This window comes from Aythya marila (genome assembly GCF_965140915.1).
Source record: "Aythya marila genome assembly, chromosome: 30".
NCBI classification, from domain to species: Eukaryota; Metazoa; Chordata; class Aves; order Anseriformes; family Anatidae; genus Aythya; species Aythya marila.
This window is the reverse complement of record NC_139071.1, coordinates 527,947-553,952: the sequence shown is the minus strand read 5'-3', so window position 1 is coordinate 553,952 and position 26,006 is coordinate 527,947. Positions and strand designations below refer to the sequence as shown.

At 65.1% G+C, this 26,006-nt stretch overlaps 3 protein-coding genes across 4 annotated transcripts in view; all 3 read left to right on the top strand.

The window, feature by feature from the left end:
• Nucleotides 1-5,628, top strand: part of LRP1 (LDL receptor related protein 1) — an 89,156-nt gene extending 83,528 nt beyond the window's left edge. For both annotated transcript variants that reach the window (XM_082781274.1, XM_082781273.1), the window contains exons 77-89: nucleotides 63-241; nucleotides 489-595; nucleotides 791-907; nucleotides 1,298-1,474; nucleotides 1,844-1,984; nucleotides 2,073-2,246; nucleotides 2,326-2,487; nucleotides 2,694-2,868; nucleotides 3,237-3,341; nucleotides 3,594-3,658; nucleotides 3,865-3,952; nucleotides 4,133-4,277; nucleotides 4,580-5,628. In XM_082781274.1, coding sequence (XP_082637400.1) covers nucleotides 63-241; nucleotides 489-595; nucleotides 791-907; nucleotides 1,298-1,474; nucleotides 1,844-1,984; nucleotides 2,073-2,246; nucleotides 2,326-2,487; nucleotides 2,694-2,868; nucleotides 3,237-3,341; nucleotides 3,594-3,658; nucleotides 3,865-3,952; nucleotides 4,133-4,277; nucleotides 4,580-4,720 — 1,776 coding nt within the window. In that variant the 3' untranslated portion in view covers nucleotides 4,721-5,628. The remainder of the gene's footprint in view (nucleotides 1-62; nucleotides 242-488; nucleotides 596-790; nucleotides 908-1,297; nucleotides 1,475-1,843; nucleotides 1,985-2,072; nucleotides 2,247-2,325; nucleotides 2,488-2,693; nucleotides 2,869-3,236; nucleotides 3,342-3,593; nucleotides 3,659-3,864; nucleotides 3,953-4,132; nucleotides 4,278-4,579) is intronic.
• A 2,255-nt stretch (nucleotides 5,629-7,883) lies between these two features.
• Nucleotides 7,884-20,955, top strand: NXPH4 (neurexophilin 4). The gene is made up of 2 exons (XM_082781214.1): nucleotides 7,884-7,972; nucleotides 19,915-20,955. Exons 1-2 carry the CDS (start codon nucleotides 7,925-7,927, stop codon nucleotides 20,680-20,682), a joined length of 816 nt encoding a protein of 271 aa, XP_082637340.1. The 5' UTR covers nucleotides 7,884-7,924; the 3' UTR covers nucleotides 20,683-20,955.
• Nucleotides 20,956-21,292: 337 nt separating this feature from the next.
• Nucleotides 21,293-25,988, top strand: SHMT2 (serine hydroxymethyltransferase 2). The gene is made up of 12 exons (XM_082781465.1): nucleotides 21,293-21,425; nucleotides 22,721-22,915; nucleotides 23,023-23,102; nucleotides 23,312-23,512; nucleotides 23,597-23,678; nucleotides 23,875-23,997; nucleotides 24,099-24,238; nucleotides 24,463-24,628; nucleotides 24,708-24,807; nucleotides 24,948-25,103; nucleotides 25,348-25,455; nucleotides 25,576-25,988. Exons 1-12 carry the CDS (start codon nucleotides 21,402-21,404, stop codon nucleotides 25,701-25,703), a joined length of 1,503 nt encoding a protein of 500 aa, XP_082637591.1. The 5' UTR covers nucleotides 21,293-21,401; the 3' UTR covers nucleotides 25,704-25,988.
• Nucleotides 25,989-26,006: the final 18 nt, after the last annotated feature.

Here is a 26,006-nt window from a genome sequence, read left to right as displayed (position 1 = left end):
AGGCACGTGGCCAGGCTGCTGGGGTCCGGCCCTGACCCCTTCCTCCTTTCTGCCCTTCCCAGATCTCTGGGCTGAAGATGCCACGGGGTATTGCCATCGACTGGGTTGCTGGGAACATCTACTGGACGGACTCTGGGCGGGATGTCATTGAAGTGGCACAGATGAAAGGCGAGAATCGCAAGACGCTGATTTCAGGCATGATCGATGAGCCGCACGCCATCGTAGTTGACCCGCTTAGGGGGTGAGACTCGAGCCCTTTCTCACTTCCTCTCTACTCTGTCCTTGCCCCAGTCCCTTACCAATAAGCCCTCCGTGGTAGAAACTTCCTGTGACCCATTGGTAGCGTGAGTTGTATCTGGAGTCGGCTAGCCCCTCAAGGATGGCGTTGGGAGAAGGCTGAGGATTTCTCCTCTGATGGGCTGTTGGACTGTTTTGCTCTTTTCCTCCTTACGCCTCCAATGAGAATGACCGGCCTGTGTCCTTCACAGGACCATGTACTGGTCAGACTGGGGCAATCACCCCAAGATTGAGACGGCCGCTATGGATGGGACACTGCGCGAGACCCTGGTGCAAGACAACATCCAGTGGCCAACAGGTGAATAAAAATGGGTGCCAGGAGGGGCACAAGGGGTGGTAAGGGCCTTGGCATACAGCAGGGGGACACAGCTGAGCCCTGTGACTGGCGTGGATAGGGCATGAAGGCACAGCAGGGTGTTGGATGGCTCTGCTGGCCAGCAGGGGCTTGGGGTGGGCTACGGGCTTGTCCCTCACTGGGGTGTGTTTGCACCAGGCCTGGCCGTGGACTACCACAACGAGCGGCTGTACTGGGCTGACGCCAAGCTCTCCGTCATCGGCAGCATCCGGCTCAACGGCACTGACCCCGTTGTGGCCATTGACAACAAGAAAGGTGAGCAGCGCCCCGAGACGCCCTGGAGCAGCAGGGAAGAGGCTGACCTGGCCAAGGTCGATGTCCCTGGCTTGGGGTCCCACGAGGCTCCCTGGGGGCCCATGACCTGGCTTGTGACCTGGCTTGGAGCAGGACAATCCCCTAGCACTGATCAGGGATGCTCAGCAAACAGTAGTGAGCACAGATCTTACTCGTTAAATGCTCCACAGCAGGACCAGAGTCTGTTGTGACACTGCTGTTCCCCCCGCTGCCCGCCTTGTACAGGGTGGGAGGCCCTAGCCCAAAATCCATCCAAAATCCATCATCCCTGTCCAAGGCAGCGACTGGCCAGCTGTGCTGTCAGCTCCTGAGCCACCTCTGACTGCTCGTGTCCTCTCTTCGCTTCCCCAGGGCTGAGCCATCCCTTCAGCATTGACATCTTTGAGGACTACATCTATGGTGTCACCTACATCAACAACCGCATCTTCAAGATCCACAAGTTCGGGCACAAGTCTGTCACCAACCTGACGTCAGGCCTCAATCACGCCACCGACGTTGTGCTCTACCACCAGTACAAGCAGCCGGAGGGTGCGTGTCGGGCCCGAGGCCCTTGGTCTGGGGCAGGATGCATCCTTTCTGGCACAGAAAGGACAAGGGGAGCACTGGCAGAGGACTCAGCATTTGTTGAGCAGTTTACAAGGCCAGGGTGGGAGAATGGGGGCCCTTTGGTTGGCAAAGCAGGGGGTTCACGTGGGACAGGGGTTACCCAGGCGCACTGGAAAGCTGTCGGTTGGTGACCTGAAGGCACTGGGAGATGGGGTGAAACGGGGCTTGGGCAGCTGTGCGGTGCCACCGGGTGTCCTCAGGCCGCTGGCTCAGCAGGGGCTGTTTGCCAGGAGGGTGCCAGGACAGCTTGCCGTGCCTCAGCCCACGTCGTCCCTTCTGTCCTCCCCACAGTGACCAACCCTTGCGACCGTAAGAAGTGCGAGTGGCTCTGTCTGCTGAGTCCCAGCGGCCCCGTCTGCACCTGCCCCAACGGCAAGCGCCTGGACAACGGCACCTGCGTGGTCATCCCCTCGCCCACCGCCTCTGCCGTCGGTAAGTGGTCCCACGGGCCAGGAGGAGGCTGGGGGCTGCCCCAGGGCGGCACAGCACGGCCCCACTCACCTCCCACCCTCGCCCCCAGTGCCCACCACCGACACCTGCGACCTGGTGTGCCTGAACGGGGGCAGCTGCTTCCTCAATGCCCGCAAGCAGGCCAAGTGCCGGTGCCAGCCGCGCTACAACGGCGAGAAGTGCCAGATCAACCAGTGCTGGGACTACTGCCAGAACGGGGGCATGTGCGCTGCCTCCCCGTCAGGTGAGGGCTGCTGCGGGGGCCGGGCTGGTCCTGGGTGGACGGGCCAGTGGAGCAGCGCCCTGACAGCTCTTCTTCTCAGGCATGCCAACCTGTCGCTGTCCCACTGGCTTCACGGGGCCCCGGTGCAACCAGCAAGTGTGCACTGACTACTGCCTCAACAACGGCAGCTGCACGGTCAACCAGGGCAACCAGCCCAACTGCCGCTGCCTGCCCTCCTTCATCGGGGACCGCTGCCAGTACCGTGAGTGCTGCTCGCGAGGGCGGCTGGGGACAGCACCCGGGAATTGGGACTGCTGGGCACCGCTCTCCTGGGGAATGCTCTCCAGGGGTTGTGGGGCGGTGGGGTGCTCTGTGGGAGAGCAGGGTGGTGAGCAGCCTTGCAGTCGGTCTCAGGGGGGCCAGCGTAGGGCTGCCCCCCACCCACCCTGGCCCTACTATCCCCTGCAGGGCAGTGCTTCGACTACTGTGAGAACGAGGGTGTGTGCCAGATGACGGCCAGCGGCGTCAAGCAGTGCCGCTGCCCCCCGCAGTTCGAGGGCGCCCAGTGCCAGGAGAACAAATGCTCCCGCTGCCAGGAGGGCAAGTGCAGCATCAACAAGCAGAACGGAGAAGTGTCCTGCATGTACGTGCCAGGGCTGTTGAACTCAAAGGAGGGAGAGGGGTTGGGTGGGCACGGAGACCCAAGAAGGAACTTGTATCCTGTGGCTGGATCATCTGGGCACAGCCATGGCGGCGAGGTGCTGGTTCAGTAATTGAGGTCTGGCTGTGGAAGGGCAGCTCAGATCAGTGGGAGCCCTCAGGGTGATGGGACGCAGTGGTGGAGGGGTCTGCCCAGGCCCATCCTGGTGACCCAGCAGCCATGGGCATGGCACAGCACGGCCCTGCGCGGTGCCAGTGGGATGAGCCAGAAGAGTCCAGGGCACTGTGGGGCAGGTGCAGGGCAGAGGGGAGCTTGTGGGTGCCTGTGTGCTGATCCGCTCTGCCCCACAGCTGCCCTGATGGCAAGATAGCGCCCAGCTGCCTGACCTGTGATGACTACTGCATGCACGGCGGGACCTGCTCCATCAGCGACAAAACACAGCTGCCCGAGTGCCTGTAAGCAGAGCTGGGGGCTGGCCACGGTGCTTATTGGGGCTATGAGTGGGCCCCAAGGTCTCCAGGGAGGGTGAAGGATTGTTTTCTTGCCCCCTAAGCACAGGGAGCACATGACTGACAGACCCCAATCTGTGCCCCCCCCCCCTTTCCATCCACCCCTTGACCCACAGGTCTGTGCCCCACCTCTCCCCCCTACCCCCCCGCATGATGTCCTGCCCCCCGCTAACCCCGCTGCTCTCCCCACGTTCTCAGGTGCCCGGTGGGGATGACTGGGACGCGCTGCGAGGATTTCATCGTCAGCGAGCAGCAGAGCAACCGTACGTACAGCATGCCCTGCTGCGGGAGGCTCAGCCCCAGTGTCGGGGTCGGGAAGAGAAGCCTGTGCCCCCCTCCCAGCTTGGGGGGGTGCTCCTGAGCCCCATTCTCCGGGTGGGGATGGGGTGCTCCTGCTCCAACTCTGACCCATGGGGAGGGTGTCAGCTGCCACACACCTTGACCAGCACCCCCACCCCTTGTCCCGCAGGAACGGCCTCCATCATCATCCCCATCCTGCTGCTGCTGATCCTCCTCACCGTGGTGGCTTTTGTCTGGTACAAGTGGAGGATTAAGGGGTGAGTCGGGGCACTCCAGGGGTCCTGGGGGAATGTTACTGAGCTGAGATGGAAATCCCCGTGGCAGGGCTTGAAAAAGCCTTGGCTGCGTGGGACAAACAAGCAGGAGGGGCTGCTGGGGGGATCTAGGCCCCTTTCCTGCACCTTGCTCCCTGACCCCGTGTTTTGTGCCCTCCCCAGCGCCAAGGGCTTCCAGCACCAGCGGATGACGAACGGTGCCATGAACGTGGAGATCGGGAACCCCACCTACAAGATGTACGAGGGGGAGCCCGACGACGACGTGGGAGAGCTGCTGGACGCCGACTTTGCCCTGGACCCTGACAAGGTGCGGAGCAGGGTCTGCGTGGCTCAGAAAGGCCCTTGGGTGTGCAAGGCCAGCCCGAGGCAGGGCTGAGAGGGGGTTGCCCTCTGTGCAGAGGAGGTTGGGGGGCTCGGGGGCAGTTTGGGGACGGATGGTGACAGCCACAGCCTTGGCAGTGCCACACCACACAGCGCTGCTGCCAGTTCAAGCTTGCACCGAGGCCATTGTGCCTGGCACCCTGGGGCGACGGTCCCCTCTGGAACCAGCTGTGCTGGGGAGGGGGTGTCTGTGCCCCCTCCTGACCTGCGCCCCATTCCTCTCCGCAGCCCACCAACTTCACCAACCCCGTCTACGCCACGCTGTACATGGGTGCCCACAACAGCCGCAACTCGCTGGCCAGCACAGACGAGAAGCGGGAGCTGCTGTCGCGGGGCGCAGACGATGACCTGGCGGACCCCCTGGCGTAGGGACGGCGCGGGGGCGAGGGGCCGCTGCTGGCCTGGCACAGACACCCATGGCGGGGGGGAGGGGGGGGGGCGGGCAGGGGGCGGGGGGGAGCCGAGAGCCACTGTATAAATGTACAAATGAAGGATTATTACTTTTCTATGTGAGCAGTATTATTACCTGTATATTCCCCAGTACCTGGCCTCAGCGCCTCTTCGTTGCCAGATCCGGCTTTGGTTTATTTGAAATTTCTCGACATCGGGGGCCCCCCCCTCCCTTCCCCCGCTACCCCCTGTGTCCCCCCCCTTCCCCGCACGGGCTACGGCAGCGGGCTTGGCGCAAAGGTCGCGGTGCCGGGACGAGGATGGCCAAGGACGAGCTCGCGGGGCCACCGCCACGAGGGCTGGCGGCGGACGGGGCAACCGCCGCAGGCGGCGAGGGCAGAGCGGGGCCCACGCCCACCCCGGCTCTCGGCTCCAGTCCCCCCCCACCCGCAGCCCCCCTGAGACCCCCTCTTTGCCCACCCCCCCCACGCTGCTCCCCTTTCCCCCCTTTCTCTCCGCTGCTCCCCAGCATCTCGGCCCCTTCTGGCTCTGCCCGACTGTTACAGGGGGACGGGGACGAAGCCCCCCCAGCCCCGCTGTGGCGCAGGGTCCCCCACCTCGCTCTGGCACCACCCCCACCTCGCCTGCTCTCCGACATGCACATTTTTTAACAGGAAAAAGAAAAAAAAAAAAAAACATAAAAAAAAAAACAAACAAAACATGGAAATGACCTAGCTTTTATAGTAGAAATAAATAAACGCATGTGGGGGGAGGGCAGGGGGCAACCCCATCCTTTTATTGGGGGGAAATGTTTTAATAATTTTTGCTGGATTACTTTACAACTAAACAAAACAGATATTGTTATAAATAAAATTTGTAAAAACTGATGCGCAGGCTCCTGGTTGGTGGCAATGGGGGGGGGGGGGGGAGTCGGGGGGACTGCGGGCACATCCTGCCGGGGCTGTGGCTGCGGGGGGGGGGGAGGAGGGAGGGAAGGGCTCGTGTGTGCCCCCCCGCTGCTTGAATGGGGGTCCCCGCTGCCGGGGGGGGGGTCCCAGCTCCCCGAGCCCCCCGGCGGGGCGCTGCGCCCCCCTCCTGCCGCCAGGTGGCGCCGCCGCCCTCGGGAACGGAGCTGGGGGGGGGGAGAAATTGGGGGGAGCTGCGTGCCCCCCCCCCCAGCGTTTGCAGCCCCCTGTGCAGACCTTCCCCCCTATCCCACCTTATTCTCCCCCCCCCCGATCCTCGCGGCTCCTTCACTCCCCCCCCACGCGTGGGGAGCGGAGCAGGACAGAGGCGGCCGCGGCCCCCTCCCGGCCCCCCCCCGGCTCCGCCGCTGCCTTTGAAGGCCCCGAGCCCCGCTACAGGATCCGGCGCGGCCCGACCCTCAGATCTATTTCCATCCCGGCTCTTTGTTCACTTATCGGTTTCTTGTATCTCCTCCAGAGGTTTTTTTTTTTTTTTTGTCCCCCGTTCCCCCCCCTTTTTTTTTCCTTCTTTTTCTTCCAATTTAATGCATATATATTTTTTAGCCCTTCGCTCGTCTCCCCTCGCCTTGCCCCTGCCCTTCCACAGCTCTTAGGGCTGTTACTTGGGTGGGAGAAGGGCTGGGGGGGGGGGGGGGGCTAGGGCCCTGCCTGAGACCCCTGGTGAGACTCCCGGGGGGGCACAGGCGAGGCTCCCAGGAGCAGGACAGGGGCTGGGGTCGGCCCCACACAGCCCCCATCCACCCCAAACCCCCCCTTGGCCGGGGGGGCGAGGCAGGGGGCGAAAGCAGCATCCAGGGGACAGCACAGGGGTGCCCGGGGTGGGGGGTCTGCTGTGGGGTCACAGGAGGAGATGGTGCTGGGGGGGTTCGAGGATGGACCCGAGGCAGGGCGAGGGCCTGGGAGCCCCAGTAGAGTGCTGGGTGCCCCCTGCCCAGGGCTGCTGGGTGGGGGGGCTGGCGAGGCTGGGGGGCTGCTAAAGGGAACGTATGGGGCTGGCTGGGGGCTGCATGGGGTGGGGGGGGTGCATGGGGTGCTGCCAGCAAGGCCACGCAGCCCAGGCTCAGGACCCTCTCCTGCCGCACCAGCGCTGCCCTCGCCTTTCTCTGGCGCCCGCCTTCATTCCGCTCCCTCTCCCTGTTCCTTGTTTCCCCTTTACCTTTTATTCATTTTGTCTCCACACGTACACGCGTTCCTGCAATGTCCCCCTCCATGTCCCCCCCCCCCAGCAGCCTGCGCTTGCCCCCCAGCCCTGCTGGTACCAAAGCCCCTGCCGGTGGCTTCCCGGGGAAGACAAGGAGATAATAACAGCGCTCACAGTGAGCGCAGCAATAACGGGCAGTGGGAGCGCTGGAGGGGGGTCCCTGCAGAGCTGGGGGGGGGAGGCGAGAACACCTGGGGGACCCTCTGTGAGCCTCGAGACCCCCAGAACCATGAGCACATGCGTGTGCAACTGCGTGCGTGGGTGCACATGCATGCACATCTGTATGGACGTGTGTGCACATGCATGCGCACCTGCATGCACATGTGTGCAAATCTGCGGGCACACGTGTGTCCAGCTGCAAGCACACGCGTGCACATCTGCGTGCACACACGGACTCACGCATGCAACATGGGATGCAACACGGGGCCTGTGGCCAGCCTGCAACGCTGGGGGGGGGGGTTGCAAAGGCTGCGGGGGGGGGCTTTGCACGCTCCAGGGTGTGCACGGCCCGGGGTGGCCACGTGCTGGCACCCTGGGGGTGCAGGGAGGCACCTGGGGGCTGTCCCCCCCCAACACTCCCTCCCGTAGGGGGGTCCCCATCCCTGCTGGGGGCTGGGGGGGGGGCGAGAAGGGCGGGGGGGGTAGGCAGAAGGGAGGTGAGCAGGGGGGAGGTGGAGAGAGGGGTTACGCACGACCCCCCCCCCGCACCACCCCATGCGGTGACCCCCCCCGGGAGAGCCTCTGGGGTGGCTTGGGGGGCACCGGAGCTGCTCCCCCCTCCCCGGGGCTGCTGCTGCCGCCCCTCGGTGCCGGTGCCGGTGCCGGTGCCCCCCCCCTCCCGGGGCGAGGGGGGGGGTTGGGGGGGGGGGGGGGGCCGGGATTGGCGCTGCGCCGCGGAGGCGCCGCCCGGCCCCAGCAAGTCTCCAACTTTCTTCCCGCCGCCCCTCGCCGCCGCCGCCGCCCTCCCGGAGCCCCGGAGCCCCGGCGAGCCCCGCGATGCTCCGGTGCCGCCTGCCCCTGCTCGGGCCCTGGCTGCTGCTGCAGGTACCGGGCGGCAAAGTTGCTGCCTCCGCGGGGGGGGGGTGGGGGTAAGGGCGGGGGGGGGGGAGATATTGCCGGTGGGGAGCGGTGGGGGCTTTAACCGGGGAGGGTGACGCGTGATGCTCGGGAGGGGGTAAAATTTTGGGGAGAGGGAGAAAATTCTGGGGAGGAAGGGAATTTTGGGGGGGGGGGGGTTTGAGAAATTCTGGGGAGGGGGGGTAAAATTTTGGGGAGGGGGAATCCTGGCGCCGGGGGTGCAATTCGGGCCCGGGGGGGGGGCCGTGCGGTCACGGGAGGGGTCGGGCGGTCACCGGGATTTCGGATAGTTACGGGGGGGTTGGGGGGGGGGCAATCACGGCGGGGGGGTGTTGCAAGGAGGGGAATAAGAGAGTTGTGCGGCGGGGGGGGGGGCACCGGGTAGGGATTGCACATCGGGGGGGTCCAGCTCGCCCCAAGTTGGAGAGGGCTCGAGGCTGTCCCGGGCTCCGCGCTCGGACCCCGGGCGGAGTTGGGGCCGGGGGGGAGTCGGGGGGGGGAGGGGGGGGGCAGCGGTCGGTCCCGCCACCGTGAATTCACCCCCCCGGGCCCCCCCCGCCCCGCTGCAAAGCGCGAAAGGCGCCGTCTGGCAGGTGCGGGGGGGGCAGCAAGACACGCGAGACGGAGCCGGGCGTAAGCGTGGGGGCGGCCACGCGTGGGGGGGTCGTGTTCACCCCCCCCCCCCAGCACGCCGTGGGGTGCTCATGGGGGCAGTGGGGCGCGATCTTGCAGCGGGGGGAGGGATAAAGACCCCCCCCTCCCCCCGGGGACAGGGGGTGCAGGGGTCCCCCCCCAGCAGGCATGGGGGGGGGGCGAGTGGTGACAGCACCCGCAGCGGGGACACCTCGGTCCTGTCCAGCTCCAGCTGCATCTCAGCCCCCACCTGTACTGGGGGGGGGGCAGCAAATTCCTCCTCCCCCCCCAGCTGGGGCATCTCCCTCAGACTCTGCCCCTTTTCCTGCCTGAGGAGGGGTTGCAAATTCAGCGCTCCCCCCCAGCACTGTGATGCTTGCAGCGATATCCCGTGTCCTGAGAACTGGGAGCCCCCCTCCCCCTGAAGCTGCTCACCCCTGGGTGCCCCCCCCCGGCACCCCCCCTCTGCACCCGGCTGTGCTCTCCCCCCGCTGCAGGGCTTGGGGCTCGAAGCCACCTCTGGATCCGGTGGTCATGAAGAGGGGAGGGGGGAGGGTGATTTGTGCCCCCCCAGCCCTGCCGTGAGGAGGGGGGGGGTGCAGGCTGAGTGCCCAGCGGCTCTGATTTCCTGACACTCCATTTTTACTTTCCGTGTTTCATGAATAAAATCAAACGAGTCAATTCCCTCCCGGGAATTGGATGCACATCAGGGACCCCCCCCACACACATAACCCTACCCCCCAGGCAAAGGCTCCCGCAACTTGTCTCTCACTGGTGTGCTCTTTCCCTGCACGTATATATATATAAATGTATAGAGAGAGCCATGTGTGTGTCTGCGTGTGGGGGTGGCTCTGTGTGACCCCCCCCCCTCCCCGTGTCCATCTAACGCAGAGCATCTGTCGGTGCTGGAGCTGCTTCAAGACAAATGGTTTTGTTTTGATGAAATCAGGAGCAGGGCGCTGCCCCTGTCCCCCCTCCCTGCCCGCAAACACCAGAATGGGGCTGAGGGAGGGGGGGGGGGCACTAGGATGGGGGGGGGATGAGGTGTGGGGCCCGTCTTATGGGGTGGGTGCGCAGGTGTGGGAGCCTCTCGCCGCATGCGGAATAACCCGGGAGGCACACGAGCCCCCAGACCCTCAGTGTTGCATGGTGTGGGTTGCAAAAAGGGGCTGGGGGCTGCAGGGTGCATCCCCACCCCGAGGGGCACAAGGCAAGGAGGTGCCCCCCCCACACACCCCTGCTGCCCTCTGGGCCCATTGGGGAGAAAGTTTTCAGCCCTCGCTGGGTGCAGCCAGCAGCCTGGTGGGTGGGGGTCCTGCTTGTGGCCCCCCCTTGCTGCCACCCTGGAACCCAGCACCCTGCATCTGCACTGGGGGGTGGCAAAAGCAGCTGCAGCCCCCCATGGGGGGGGCACATGGTGTGTGGTGGGGTGTGCTCGCTGCATACCTGGGGCACCCCAGCCCCACTTCGGGTCTTCATGAGCACTCTTGGTGCAGAAAGGACGGACACGGACCCCTGGGGTGCCCCCCTGCCCCCCCACCAAGTGCCTGTGTGTCCCTGCCGGGGGTCTGTCCGTCTGCATCTACCCACTGGGGTAGTGGCTGTGCTCACCCAGCCTGGTGTGGGCCTGTCTCTGCAGGTTGTCCCTGTCCCCCCCCCCAAGCCATGGCCCTTTGGGGCTGCTTCCCTCCGGGATTTGCCTTCTCCTTCCCCCTGCCTGGGAGCAGGACGGGGCAGGTGGGAGCGCTGCTGCCCCACACCCCCCCGGTCATCGTCCTCCTTCCACCTTTTGTGGGAAGCACCTTCACGTCCATGCATTGGATTTTTTTCTGGGCATTGGGTGTTAAATTTGGGGGGTCCTTGGCAGTGGGAGAAACCGTGCGGGATGGGCTGGGCAGAGCTCTCGGGTGCTTCCTGCGGCCGTCCTTGGGCTCCGGAAAGAAGCAGCCGTCATTTTGCAGAGGAAAAGTGCCTGTCCGGCAGCCTCCTGGGGTGCCAGCCCCAGCTACAAACCGATCCGTGGGCAGGAACAGGAATGTTGGGGACAGCTGGGACGCCCGGGTCCCCGCTCTGGCTGTGGAGGGGTGGCTGGGTGCCGGCGTCCCCATGCCCCTGCCTGGCTGTGTGCACCCCGTGCCTTGGTTTCCCTCCTTCCCCGTGAGCCGCGAGGCACCTGGAGCGCTGCCATCAGGTTTTTCCTTCCCGGATTAACCCTTCCCATGAAAATCCTGCCTTGTGGGGCTGGTGGCCGTGCTGGCAGCGAGGCCGGTGCAGGGGGTGCTCTGGGAAACTCACCCCGTTGCAGTCCCTTCCCCTTGCTGTCACCCGAGAGCTGTCACACAGCCACGGGGCTGTGGGCTGACAGATGGCCTTGGCGGTAAGCAGATGCTGACAGCCCTTTTGGTGCAAGGACATCCCCAACTCCCCCCCCCCAAACCCCTTCCCCCAGCTCTTATTAATTTCACCCTTCTGTGGCTCAGGGAAGCACTCCTCCTCCCCCCCCCCCCCATTTCCTCCCTCCAGTTTGTTTCTTAAGCCAAAAACAGCCGGATAGCAGGCTTCAGAGAGCACCTTTCCAAGTGGGGTGTGAGGCATCCCCCCCCCACCTTTAATTTTGGGACTGTGTAGGGAAGAGCTTATGCAGGTGTTGCCGTTGGCGTCAAGCAGCCTGTGCTCGCGGTCCCCTCGCTTGCTGGGTGACTCACCCCTTCCCCAGCAGCCGCAGCATCAAGGGAGGGAAGAGGGAATTTTGGGGAGGGCGTGAGACAGCTCTGGGGACGTGAACCTGGGCCCCCAGGGCCCTGCGGCAGCTTTGCTGGAGAGGTGGCTGCAGATCGTGGGGAGTGGGATGCGGGACCCTCCTGTCCCAATGGGGCCGGGCACGGGGCTGCCAGCAGCTGGGGGGTGCGGGGGGCGGGGGGATGGCACCATTCCCATCAGGTGCTGGCAAAGGGGGGAAGGTGCCGTAGTCCCCCCGTGCCAGGAGTATTGGCCACGCGTGCTTTTGGCTGGCAAGGTCCCGCTCGCACCCAGCATGGGCGTTTTCCCACCCGAAGTGCTGTCCCATGTGTCTTGGCTTAGGACTGGGTCAGGGGCTTGGCTGAGACCCAGCAAACTCAATTCACCCCCAGCTCCAAGACACTGAGAGCCCCTCGCCATGGCTGCGCGGGGACAGCCAGCGCTGGGACACCCCCATTTCCCCCCAACCCCCCCCGGGGTCAGGTCCGGGAGCCTCCTGCTGCCTCCCCTCTCCCTGCAGCCTCCGCAGCACCAGGTGAGGCTGAAGGACAGAAATGGGGACGGGGCAGGGGGACAGTGCCGGGGGCCCTGAGAGCTGCAGGGGCCGGTGCCGCACGGCTCCGTGCAGCTCCCGCGGCTCCCCCGAGCTGACTGTCTTTGCAGCGGGTGTTGTGTGCTCAGCATGGCTGAGCTAATCTATCGCCAAACAAACACGCGCTGTTATTCCGAAAGAAGGTTTCCAAGCGACTCATTTCCCTTTTTTTAATAACTCTTCCCAGTGGTGCCCTTTGCACCCTGAGCTGGGAGATTCAATAAGGCTGGAGCCTGGAGCGTGGCGCTGCTCAGCCTCCTGCTGAGGGGGGGCTAGTAGCAGTTGGGGGGGGCGGCACCCTTGGGTGCCCCCCAGCCAGACCCATTCCTGTTCAGCTGCCTTGTTTTGGTTGAGGGGTCTGCTTTATTGCTTTCCCTCCCTCCCCGCCTTGTTTCTAATTGCCACTCATCTGCAGGGTGCTGGCGTGGGAGCAGGGGACCCAGGCTGAGGCACCCACGGCACCTTCCTGCCACAGCATCCCTCCCCGAACACCGCTGGCTTTCCACTAATCACACCCAGACCAATTAACACTCCCAGATTAATGATTTATACCCCCACCCTCCAGCATCGACACCTCCCTGGGAGCTCATCCCAGGGCACTGAAGCCCTCACGGGCAGTGGCACAACCGGGGGGGGGAGGCAATGGCATGCCAAGACCCCGGTGTGCCGAGACCCCGGCAGCGCCAGCCTCCTGCCCCCCCGCCTGCCCTGGCCGAGCTCCAGCATCTTTGAAGAGCTGCCTGGCTCAGCCTTCGCGCTCGGGCGCTGAAGGTAAATGGCCCAGGAAAGATGAAGCTTCCTCTCCAGCCGCTTGGATTGCTACTGAAGAAATAATCACGTCCCTGTGCCCGTGTTCCCCCCGCCCTCCCTGCTTTTTTTTTTCTTTCTTTCTTTTTTTTTTTTTTTTTTCCTGATCACTGTTGCAAAAGGAAAGTCATTGTGGAAATGAGCGCCCAGCCTGCAGAAATGATCGGCTGCAAAGAGCCTGCGGGGACCTGCACTTGGAGTGGGATTAATTTTCCCCTCCCCAAATTAATCCCCCCCCCCCCCCCCAGCCCTTGTTCCTTGGACAGGGGCTGCCTGCTGCTGCAGCCCGGTGTGCAGCAGCCCGCTCACTGCTTTTGCCGTGGCTGGCAGCACGGGGGCAAGGAGCCTCTGAATTCTCCTCCGCCAATTCTCCTGGCACCAGCAGAGGCACCTCCAGCCTCGGCTCCTCGTGGGGCGCAGCGATGCTTTGCATCCCTTCGCCTTACACCTGCTTGAGGCCGACAGCCTGGGCTGGTCAGGGGGTGGAAATCAGTCTGAATCCAGCCCCAAGGGGCACAGAGGGGCTCTCGGAGGACAGGGGGCTGCCCCGCTGCTTTGGGTGGGACTGCCCGAGGGTCTCCCAGCGGGTTGGCATCGACCACTGATACCGGGGAGGATGTGGAGGGGTGGGCGGCTGTGCCCTGCTGCTGCTCCGCCCAAGGAGAATAAATCCTGGGTGGCCCTGGGAAAGCAGTGGGTGGCGGACAGGGGGGCACCGAGCCCCCTGCCGTGTCTGCATCCCCACCAAGGGGACCTCGAGTTTGCCCCCCCTCCACGCTGACCTTTGCGCAGGACCCGTCTCATGGGGAGGGGGGTGCGGAGCAGCGGGGGGAAGGGGCTGGAAATGCAATTTATGATCCCGCCTGATAAGATCTTATAAAATTTCCCGGGCACACTCGAAATTACATTTCCATAGCTCAGGAGAAGCGATCTCCTCGCACGCCGATACCTGCCACTTTTATGGCTACATTTATTGCAATAATAAAGTGAAATGGTGAGGCAAGGGGGGGGGGGGGGGAACAGGCCAGGGGGGAGGCAGCTGGGCAGAATCGGGGGCTGAGTCCCTGTGGGCCTGGGAGCCCTCTGCTTTGGGGGACATGGGGGATGCCGCCCCCTTTTTGCAGCCCCTTGAAGGGCCTCTCCCGCTGAAGAACCAGGGCAGCTCCGGGGGGGTCAGGCAGGGCAGGAGCCAGGGAAAATGAGGGAGAGCCACGAGGGGGCACTTGGGCATCCTGGCTGGGCCTCGCTGGCTCACCGGGGATGCTCAGATGACTGCCTCAGTTTCCCTGCGTGCCATCCGGACCGGCTGACCGCGCCCTTGTAACATGCCCCGGCGCCTTGTTTCCCCCCTCCTGATCCCTGGAAGCTTGTCCTGAGCCCCCGATGTTGTGTGGCCCCCCCTCTCCTTGTGCCCCCCAGTGCTGCCGTCCCCCCCCAGCACTGAACCCCTGCTGGGTGCCATCTCCATCGCCTCTGAGCCCCTCGGCACTGCAGCTCCGTCCCTCCCCGCCACCCTCTCGCCAGCTCCTTGGTGCGCGGCCGCCTGCGCCCCCCTCTCCCCCTTCCTGCTCCGTTTATCTCCTCATTTTCTCATTCATTCTCTTTTCTTCCTTGAGTCCAATGAGTCACACAAGCCCTGAATCCTTTGCCTTGTTCTGTCTCCTCCCTTCTATTATATATTTTCCTTTGCTCTTAACAGCACTTTTCTTTTCCACCCGGGGTGGGGGGAGGATGGGGGTGTACATTTTTCCCTTCTTCCCCCCCCCAGCCACATACCAGCTCCTGTCTCACCAAGAAGCCCTTAAAAATAATAAATAAATAAAACAGCAGCTGAGAAAAGAAAAGGCAGGAAACGAATGACAGGGAAAAGGAACCAAAACGAAAGAAAGAAGAAGAAGAGGAAAAAAAAAAAAAAAAAGTCCTACTCGGGCTATGAAATATTTATTAGCCAGCGCGTGCCGAGCGCGTTAATAAAGCCGCAGCATTTGCATATGTGCTCCGTCTGTGAGCGGAGAGGTGTCTGCTTGGGGGCGAGCGGAGAGGTGGCGGTGGGAGGCAGCCCTCTCCCGGCCCTGCGAGGCATCGGGCACGCTGCCGGCCCCGCGGGGCGTCGGGCACCTTCGTCACCGGCTGTGGGGGTGAGGCCACCGCGGGCCACGTAGTGGGAGCTGGGCGCTGCCTCGCGGGTACCTGCAGCTGCAGCCAGGGCGGGTGGTGTCAGCAGTGGCTTTGGCTCTGGGAGCTGCTCTGGGCTCTTTCCCCAGTGGTGAGCCCACCGGCAAGCCCACCGGCCTTCCTGCTGCCTGTGGGTCCTGTGCCCTGTGCCCTCCCAGCCAGAAATGAGGCAGAGGCCGGGGTCTGGTGCGGCCATCAGCTGCATGCACTGAGCTCATGTCCAGGACAGCTTGTCTACCATTGCTTTTCTTTGCAGGCGTGTGCTGAGATGTCCCCCCCCAGCCTGCCCAGTGCCCTGCAGCCCTCACCGATGTCCCCTCCCCATGCATACCCTGCTCGGCTGCGCACCCCTGCAGCCCCCTGGCTCCCCTCACGCTGTCCCTGTGCCCTTGAGCTCTCACTGCTGGCGGAGCAGCAGCCTCCAGCACAGGCTCCTTCTTCCTCAGCAGCAGGGACACAGAGCTGGGCTGGGTTTCAGCTTGCGGGTGCCCACACCACTGGCCCTAGCCCGGGGGTGCCAGCAGCAGGCTGACTCCTTGCGCTCACACCGAGGAGCTGCTGCTGCACGTGGGTGCTCGTTGGCTGCCTTCTGTGCACCCACGAGGCTTGGGTGAGCCACGGCTGTGCTCTGGGGCACTCAGCGTGCAGCAACGTGACCGCTCTCACCCTGGGGGGCACACAAACACACGCACCGAGGGGCGGTGGCTCACTGGCAAAGCACAGCCGCAGAGCCTCACTTCGTGTGTGCGTGTGTAACTGTGCACGTGTGCGCACAGAGATGCACCTAAGGGTGTGCAGGGCACGTGAAGCCATTCGGGCACACTCAGCAGGATGTGTGCACGCCAGCAGCCGCAGGCATTTGTTGCGCTCGTCTACACCCTCGGTGCAGGTGCGCGCTGGGATGTGCTGGCGCTGGGAGACATCTTGACGCACACCTGTTGGCACCCGCAGACGTGCGCAGCGCGCACAGACACGGGCACCCGCACGCCTCCTCTGCTCCCTCCCCACCCACAGCTGCTGGGTGTGCGTTGCACGCCCCTGCACGCACAGGTGCATGCTCGGGTGCCTCTCTGCAGCCCGGCAGAGCCTGCCGCGGCACCGCGGCACCCTGCCACCGCATTAGCACCCGCGCAGCGCCCGCGAGATAAATGGGAGCTGTCAGAAGCACCTTGTTTGCTGCTAACCTTTGGAAATGCCACACCGCCCCAGGCTGCGCCGCGCGGGGGGGAGCGGGCCCGCAGGGATTGTCGCTCACCACCTCCAATTAATCTCTTTGCACTAACGAAGGCAGTAGGGTGACAGGGGGGAGACCGGCTTGACCCCGGGCCCACAGGGAGAGCTGGGGAGCCCGACCCACAGAGCAGTGCCTGCTCAGCTGACGCCCCTCCAAGACTGGGGTCAGGATGGCCGCAGGGCTGTCAGAGGGGTCCAGGACCACTGGGGTGGGAGCCTGTGCCTCAAGGTTGTACCGCATTTGACAGGGCCCCAATCTTGGGGTGCTGCTGCAGGGGCACTGGAGCTCATCCCCCCCCTGTCCCCAGCAGTCCCCCCTGCATTGATCTGCTCCCCTCCGCCAAGGTGACCGCGTGTCTCAGGGGAGCTGCTGACGGTGCTTGGCTTTGCCAGCAAATGGGATGTGAGCGGCCATCACGGCCGGCCCTGACAAGCCAAATTGATGCCGGCACCGAGAGCCTTCCCAGTCCCTCCGCAGCCGCCCCCAGCCCTTCCCGCATCCTTGCCCGGTTGCTTTTGCACATGTAAAACCTAACACGGGGGCCTGCAGACACGTGGCGAATGCACAGAAAAGTGCACAGGGAGCTCGGGAGCAGCAGCAGTGTGTAACGCTGTCGGAGGGTAACGAGCAGATGCAGTAGCACACGCGTGAATAACAGCGAAACCAAAGCGACCCCGGGCCACGTGCATGCGTGGCGTGCCGCAGCTGGGGCCGCCGCGGCGGGACGAGGCCCTTTCCCCTTCCCCCCCCCCGCCTACATCCATCCCAAAGGCTCATGTGCACGTGTGCGCATGCTGCACCCCACCACTAACAAGCAGAAACATTAATATTTAAAGCGAGGTGTGCGTGGGACCTGCCCTGAATGCTGACAGCACCGGCAGGGTGCAGAGGGGTGACCTTGGCTCCCCTCGGCCGCTGCTGTGGAAGATGCTCGCTATGGCCTGGCTCTACCACAGCAGGCTCTGAGCCCCCCCCCCCAGCCCACTTTGCCCCCCCGGCCAGGGGAGCTGCACCAGAGGGACTGCGGGCAGAAGGGGTCTGCGCTGCGCTTGTGCCGCAATCGATAGCCCTGGCTGCGTCGGCAGTGGCAGCCCTGCTCTGCTATTCCCTTTCATCCCTGGCTCCCCCAACATCCCAGGTTCCTGAGGAGGGAATGAGGGCTTGGGGGGGGATGGCAGCCTGGTCCCCACCTGGAGCAGCTGTGGGATGAGCTGGGGGGCCCAGAATTTCCCCACTGCATCCCATCACTTCCCTGTACCCAGCGCATCGCCATCACACCCCCTCTCATTGAGGAGGTGAATTGGAAAGGGAAACTGAGGCAGGGGGAGGAGGCCTTGGTGGAGAGAACCCAGGCATCCTGGCTCTCAGCTCTAAATGGAAGGGGAGTGCAGAGCTGAGAAACCTCCAGAAAGGCTTGCGGGGCTTGGACGATGCGTGGCTACGTGCAGGCCCCCACGGGTGCAGCCCCCACACTGCCCCTGGCCCCCCTCTGAAGGTTCAGGTGGGTTTGGGGCCATACGTAAGGTGCTGCCCCCCCACCCCTCCCCTTCCAGTGCTCATTCCATGGTGACTGATTCTCTGCACAGCACAGGGAGGAGGCCACTGTCCCCACAGGGTGACACGGGGGCACCCAGGGCTGATGGATATGTGCTAGCAGGGAATTAACGGTGGGAGGGCAGCTGGGGTGGAGGGGAAGCGGGCCCCTGCTGGGCCCTGCTGGGCCATGCCCATCCCGAAATGGCTCTCTGCCAGCTGGAGGGGGCTGGGGGCTGCCCTTCTCCCCCCTCCCCCAGTTCCCTCTCCATCTCACGGTCCTGCCGCGCTCCCTCCCTCTCTCCCTGGCTGGTAACGGCACCCGGCTTTGAAGCTGCGTTGAAATATAGATAAGGGCGAACGCGGCAGCCGTGCTCAAAGAGAGATTGGAGAGGGAGCCAGGGGGATGGCCGGGCCAAGCGGGGGCCTGCGGGGATGCTCGGCGCAGCCTCACACCACAGTGCAACCCCTGTCCACCCGGGCTCAGACCTCGCAGACTCATCTCCTGCCCTGCCCACAGACCCAGGGCTCAGCGCCCCCTGCCCGGGGCTCCCCTCACCCAGCTCCCCACGCAGGGGCTCATCCATCGGCCAGTCCTGTGCACTCCTGGCAGCGTGGCGCAGGCGAGACCCGGCACATCAGGGCAGATTTATGGGCTCAGCCCAGCACAAGCAGCAGGAAGGGGATCAGGCAGCGGAGCCAAGAGGTGGCAGTGCCCAGCCTGTGCCATCCTTCACGGTGGCCAGCTGAGACATGACCGCATGCACAGCCCCAGGTGGCTGCAGGGAGTGTGGGGACACTGGGGTTTGTCCCTCCCTGGTGGGGGCCCATGGGAGGTGCACACAAGGCGTGCAGCAGTGCTGAGCCGTGCTGGTGCTGTTGCAGGACTGCGGTGCCAGGATGAGACCCCAGCAGCCTCCCCCTCACACACCTTAGCCCTTCCAGCTGGCGCTTCCACTCACTGTCCTCCTCCTCCTCCTCCCCACATCCCCTTCGGGAAACAGGTCACTGTCCAGATCAAAACCTGCCAGCACAGCCCAGCACCTGCCAGCTCGCAGCGACAGTGATTGACGAGGCCGGGGCGGCAGGAGCAGCGTTGTGTGCACCGGGAGCAGCTGGCAGGGCGCGAGGGGCACGCCAGGTGCCAAGCCAGGAGCAGCCAGCGTGAGGGACAGGGGGCAGGCAGGACGGGCTCAGATGAGAGGGATGTTCAGACACGGGAGATGCTCGGACATGGGAAATGCTCAGACATGGCACATTGGAGATGGGGGCCCAGGGTAAGGAGACGCCAGGTCGCTGCCTTGCTTTGCCATGGCAGGCGAGGTGCTGACCTTCCTCACCCTGCTGGGAGCCTGTGCCTGGGGCCCTGGTCCCATGGTGGTGCTGGTGCAGGGATGTTTTAGCTCTAGCTTTGCTCCCCCCTTCCACTGCCCATCTTTTCTGCTTTAGATTCAGGTTCCCTCCCCTGGCAGAATACAGAAAGTGCCCTCCCAGCAGGGCGAGGGGGACCTGCTTGTTCTTTACGTGTGCCCCTCTGCAAACAATGCACCTCACTCTTCATCTGCGTCCGCCCCGGTGCAATTATCCTGGAGGGCGGAGCAGCCACTGAGCAGCCTGGCGGGAGTCTCTGTAATTTCAGCTGCAGATCAGAGGCGCTGGGTAATGCAATTAGGCTTCCCTGGCAGGCGGTGCGGGGCTCCGCTGCCTCCCCCTCTCTGTGCATGCTGCTGCCCCTCATCCCCCTGTTTTAATAGGCTCAGATAAAGCGGGGCAGGCAATAACAAATTGCCCAGCGTCCTGCTTCTTCCCATCACAGGGATGTGGGTGATGCTGGGGAATCAGCCCTGGCTGCTTCTATGTGTCTGGTGAAGGCTGGTGCAGGGGGATGTGGGCAGTGTGAAGCCCTGCTTGGACCTGGACTTGGCTGGGGCATGGTGGACAGGAGGGGCCCTGGGAGCAGGATGGGTGCAGGAGGGATGCACGGTGCAGGAGGAGAGCACATTGTAGGAAGGATGCACGGTGCAGGAGGGATGCATGGTTCAGGAGGGCATCGTGCAGGAGGGATGCAGGGTGCAGGAGCGATGCATGGTGCACGAGGAGGGCACAGTGCAGGAGGGATGCACGTGTGGGGCCAGGCAGGAGGATGATGGAGGGGTGGCAGCACACAGTCGTGCAGCCTCTGCCCTCTTTCCCCAGACTGTGTGCGCTGAGGGCCACATCGCCAAGACCCTCGGGTACCTGGAGCTGGGCACCTCTGGCCTCCTCAAGGATGTCCCCTATGGCACCCTAAAGCCCCCGATGCTCGACCCCGGGCGGCTGATGCCAGCTGAGCTCCCCCGGGGCGCCGGGCAGCCCCTCGGTGCAGCGCAGAGCCCTTGGGACTGGCAGAAGAACGGGACGGCCGGGGAGCTGCTGAGCCCCCGTGCCCGGCGCAAGCCCTCGCTCAAGTCCAGCCGCACCAAGAAGATCTTCGGCTGGGGCGACTTCTACTTCAACATCAAGACGCTCAAGTTCAGCCTGCTGGTGACGGGGAAGATCGTGGACCACATCAACGGGACCTTCAGCGTCTATTTCCGCCACAACTCCTCCAGCCTGGGCAACGTCTCGGTCAGCATCGTGCCCCCCTCCAAGGCGGTGGGCTTCGAGGTACTGGTGCCGGCGCCCCCGCCGCCCCCTCGCCTGCCCCCCCAGCAGAGCACCCTGCCCGAGGGGCGCCCGGCCAAGGCCCTCAACTGCCACGTGGAGTACGAGAAGACCAACCGGGCGCGGAAGAACAAGCCCTGCCTCTACGACCCCTCCAAGGTGTGCTTCACCGAGCACACGCAGAGCCACGCCGCCTGGCTCTGCGCCAAGCCCTTCAAGGTCATCTGCATCTTCATCTCCTTCCTCAGCATCGACTACAAGCTGGTGCAGAAGGTCTGCCCCGACTCCAACTTCCAGCACGAGAAGCCCTACTTCGGCTGACGGCCGGGGAGCACCGAGGCGGGTGGGGAGGGGGCTCCTGCACCCCTCCTCCACCCCCCCCCACGGGAATCTGGGGGCTGCCTCCCCGCTGCCACCCCATTGTGGCCGGGCTCAGCCCCGCACGTGGGCTCTGTCCCGGCAGGTCCCGGGCTCGGTGCCCACGTCTGGGGGCAGCCGGGCTGTGTGTACGCGGTGACACCCCCCCGGGGGGGTCTCCGGTTTGGGGGGGTGGGGGGGGCAGCACCCCGAGACACCCCCCGGAGCCCCGCCCGTCGGGAGCGCCCTGCCAGCACCCGCAGTCCCCCGGGGGCCGTGGAGAGGGGGTTCGAGGGGGCGGGGGTCCCGGCCCGGCTCCGGAGGGGGCTTCTTGGGAATTTTTTTTTTTTTTTAAAGAAAAATGAAAACGGAGAAAAAAAAAATAAGAAAAAAAAATATATAAAAGTAAAATGACAAAAATAAAAAGGAAAAAAAAAATGGAAAAGGCTCCGTGCGGCGTGCCGAGCGGCCGATGGGGGGGGGAAAGCCGGAGGGGTGGGGGGGGGGGGGGGGCTCCGGTCCCGGGACCACCCCCTCCCCCCCCACGGTGGGAGGGGGCCCAGACCCCGGGTCCCGGCGTGCCCCGCGGTACCGGCAGCCCCGCGCCCCGCCCCCCCGGGAGGCGGGGCAGGGACCGGGGACGGCACCGGGACCCGGCCGGGACCCGCCTGCAGCCGGCCGCGATGTGGCCTCTGCGCCTGGGCACGGTGAGACGGGGGGGGGGGCACGGTCCCCTCGGGGTCTCGGTGCCCGCAGGGAGGTCCCGGTGCTCGGGGGGGGGGGCGGGGGGTCCTGATGGCCGGGCCCGGTGCTCGGGGGGGGCCCAGTACAGGTGTGGGGGGGCAGGTGTCGGTGTGTGGGGGGTCCCGGTGTCTGGGGGGGATGGGGGGCGATGTCGGGGGTGGGGCGGTGCCGGGGGGTGGGGGGGGGTTGTTCACGGTGCTCCCGGTTTCCGCAGGGCTCCCGGTGCCTGCGGGGGCTCCCGGTGCTCGGGGGGGTCCCGGTGCACGTGGAGGTCCCGATGCTCGGGGGGGTCCCGCTGCCCGCAGGGGAGTTGCGGTGCCCACGGAGGGGGGGGGGGGCTCCCGGTGCTTGTGGGGGTCCCGCTGCCTGCAGGGGGTCCTGGTACGCCCCGCCCCCCCCCTCCGCCCCCCATTTTCCTCTCGTCCCTCTCAGCCGTGCCCTTTACCCCCCCACACTCCCCCTACTCCACCCCCCTGCCCCGTGCCCCCCCCTCGCGACCTTCGCGTCCATCCCAAAGTCCCCGGTCGCGGTGCCGACCCCGGGGGCAGCCGCCGCCGCCGCCGGCCTTGGCCCCTGCCCGACGGGGCGGGACGGGGGCGGCTCCACGCTGTGCCCCGCGCCGGGGGGGGCCGCGGCCCGGCGGGTGATGCAATGGGGCGGCGGTGGTTACATCACCCGGCACCGGGACGGGGCCGCACATGTGCGTGGGGACCCCCCTGGGCATGAAGCCGTCGGTGGGGAACGGGGCTGGGGGTGCTCGGGGTCCCCCCCCCCCCCCCCCCGAGCACACGTGCTGGGCTCCCCCAGGATCCGTGGGGCCCCCCCCGGCTGACCCTGTGGCTCTGCCGGTTGCTGTTGTGCACTGAGGGGTCCTGGGGTCCCGGTCCCCAGGGGCTGGGGGTCCATCTGTCCTAGCATCCATCTGTCCTGGTGGCCCCCCCCCATCCCACCAGGTGCCCACGTGTACGCACGTGCAGCTCTCCTGCACGCGCCCTCGTGTACTCGCAGCAGGTTTTGCTGCTGTTGCTGCTGCTCCTTCACCAGAGCTGCTCAAGCTCTGGCTATGGGCTGGGGTAGCTCCGGGAGGGGGGGTCCCACTTGCCCACACCCACCTTGTGGGGTGCCAGCGGGAGCCAGAGCACCGGGGTCCTGCTCCTCGTGCTGCTGCTCACAGCTCCAGGGGTGCTTAGGGGGTATCGGGGCCTGGCAGCTGCCCATGAGGGGTGGCAACCTCTGAGCCCCCCCCCGTCCCACACAGGCTCTGCAGCGATGCGCCCAGCTGGGTGCTGGCAGCTGGCGAGCGCAGCATGGCACAGCCGCGGCAGCAGCCGTCGGGCACCTGCCTGGCTGGACGGGGCAGGAGAGCCTTGCCGAGAGCGACCCCGAGATGTGGTCCCTGGTCCAGAAGGAGAAGGATCGGCAGTGCCGAGGGCTGGAGCTCATCGCCTCTGAGGTGGAGTAGGGGGTCTGAGGCGGGATAGGGGGCGCTGGGAGCGGGGACGGCAGTGGTCCGTCTCCCATGAGCTGTGGCAGCCCAACTCTGAGCCTCTTCGTCCCCAGAATTTCTGCAGCCGGGCAGCTCTCGAGGCCCTGGGCTCCTGCCTCAACAACAAGTACTCAGAGGGGTACCCAGGCAAGAGGTAAAGGGGAGTCACGGGCTCTGGGCTTGGCCGGGGGGTGCTGGCAGCTTCAGGGGTCCTCCTGCAGTCGGTATTCAGCTGCAGGAAGGGTTGCAGGGACCCCAGGGCCAGCAGGGGTGTACAGAAGGGAAGCTCTCCTCTCCCCCAAGGTCCCCAGTGGGGTTTGCAGATGGGGATACCCTATAACCACCTCCTCCCCCCCCCCCCAGGTACTACGGGGGAGCTGAGGTGGTGGACCAAATCGAGCTGCTGTGCGAGCAGCGGGCTCTGGAGGCGTTTGACCTGGACCCTGCCCGCTGGGGCGTGAATGTTCAGCCCTACTCAGGGTCTCCGGCCAACTTTGCAGCCTACACAGCCCTGCTGCAGCCCCACGACCGCCTGATGGGGCTGGACCTGCCTGACGGGGGCCAGTAGGTGTCGGGGTGAGGCAGCTGGGAGTCTGCACCCCTTGGGGGGGTCCCAGCCTCAACCTGCACCTCTGCCTTCTCCCACAGCCTCACGCACGGGTACATGTCAGATATCAAGAGGATCTCAGCCACGTCCATCTTCTTTGAGTCCATGCCCTACAAGCTCGATGTGAGTCAGGGGGTGGCTGGCTGAGCCCCAGCAGTGCCCCTGGGGTGCCCTAGCACCCCGCCATCCCCTGTCCCACTGCCCCCATGTGCTATGTCCTCATGTTGTGTGATGCTCTGCGGGCTCTCAGCCACGCCATGCTCAGAGCTGCAAGGGGAGGTGTGTGTCTGTCATCTCTCTGTCTGTCCATCCCTTGCAGCCAGCCACAGGGCTGATCGACTACGACCAGCTGGAGGTGACGGCGCGGCTCTTCCGTCCTCGCCTTGTCATCGCTGGCACCAGTGCGTACGCCCGCCTCATCGACTACGCTCGCATGAAGAAGGTGCGGGGAGGCGGCGCGGTGCCACGGGGACAGGAGCCCTCGCTGCCTGGGTGCAGGCGCACCGCAGGGATGGGGCCAGTCCCTGACTGCCACGTCCCCAGGTGTGCGAGGAGGTGAAGGCGTACCTGCTGGCGGACATGGCACACATCAGCGGGCTGGTGGCTGCCAAGGCCATCCCGTCGCCCTTTGAGCACGCGGACCTGGTGACCAGCACCACGCACAAGACCCTGCGTGGTGCCAGGTGAGGCCGCATCCCACTGCCATTCCTTGCGAAGGCTCCAGCGCCCAGTGGGGGTGCAAAGCAGTTTGATTTTCATGCTCTGTCTGGGGGCAGCCCCCAGACCTGGGGCAGGAGGGAGGACACCCGGCAGGCCCAGAGCAGCGTGGTGATGGTGCTGGTGCTGCACTGGTGCAGAGGGGCCGGGCTGTGCTGGGAGGAGCAGTGCCATGCTTTCTTGCCCACAGGTCAGGCCTCATCTTCTATCGCAAGGGTGTGCGCTCGGTGGATAAGAAGACTGGCAAGGAGACACTCTATGATCTGGAGGACAGGATCAACTTCGCCGTCTTCCCCTCCCTGCAAGGGGGGCCTCACAACCACGCCATCGCTGCCGTAGCTGTGGCCCTCAAGCAGGTCTGCGGGGGGAGGATCCAGGGCTGGGCTGGGCTGTGCCAGGCCCCATGCTGATGGATGCGGTCTGTCCCCCCCCCAGGCCAGCTCTCCTGCGTTCCGCCAGTACTGCCAGCAGGTGCTGAAGAACGCCAAAGCCATGGCACAGGCGCTGCTGCAGCGCGGGTACACCCTGGTGTCAGGTAGTGCCTCTGTCCTGGCCGCGGGGGACAAGGGGAAGGGGGCTGAGGGTGCAGGGCAGGGCTCTGGAGGTGGCACAGAGGGAGCGGGGCTGCAGGGGATAGGGGCTGTCACCACTCACCTTGTGTCCCTTGCTCCCCAGGTGGCACCGACAACCACCTGGTGCTGGTGGACCTGCGGCCCAAGGGCATCGATGGTGCCCGGGCTGAGCGGGTCCTGGAGCTCGTTTCCATCACGGCCAACAAGAACACGTGCCCGGGGGACAAGAGCGCGCTCACGCCGGGAGGGCTGCGCCTGGGTGAGGGACAGGCCTTGTTCTGGGAAGGAGATTCCTGCCCCCACCCAGCTCCTTCCCTGGGGAGGGGTCCCCAGGTTGTCGTCTCTCCAGGATGTCTCCCTTCCCCTTCACCCCTCTTTGAGGACCCCTTATGGGAAGGGGTCTGGGAGTACTTCAGGGACCTTAGGAACAGCTTGGTGGGTTTGGCTCCTGCTGGGTGTACCCCTTGGTGCAGCTCACAGCCCTGACGTGTCCGTGTCCCTAGGGGCCCCTGCGCTGACCTCCCGCCACTTCCGCGAGGAGGATTTCCAGAAAGTGGTGGGATTCATCGATGAAGGCATAGCGCTGGCCCTGGATGTCAAGAGCAAAACCAGTGAGTTAGCAGGGCCCTGGGCTGTGGCTGCGAGTGGGCACCTCTGTTTGGGGCAGGATGGGGCTGCTGTGCCCCCCCATGCCCCTCTCACCTGCTCCTCCCTCTCCCTTCTGCACCCAGGCAAGCTCCAGGAGTTCAAGACCTTTTTGCTGCAGGATGTGGAGACGCAGCGGCGCTTGGCAGAGCTGCGCCAGCGCGTGGAGACCTTTGCTCGTGCCTTCCCCATGCCTGGCTTCAGTGACCGCTGAGGGGGGGGGTTCTTGCCTCTCCTGCCAGGCCTGGACTCTGGGGCGAGGGGGAGCCGAACCCATCCCATGCATTCCCTGCTCTCCTTCGTCCCCACCAGCACCTCTGGGGCTGGGCACCTCCTCTCCCTGGGTGCCCCCCCATCTTGCTCAGTATTAGGGTATAGAGACCAACCAACCCCCGTGGGGTGGGACGGGACCAATCCTGGCTCCAGCCTCCTCCCTTCTGCCCGAGGAAGTCTTGCAATTTTCCATGGGGGGTACGCTAATAAAAGTGGGGGCAGAGCCTGCCTGCCTGGAGGTGTG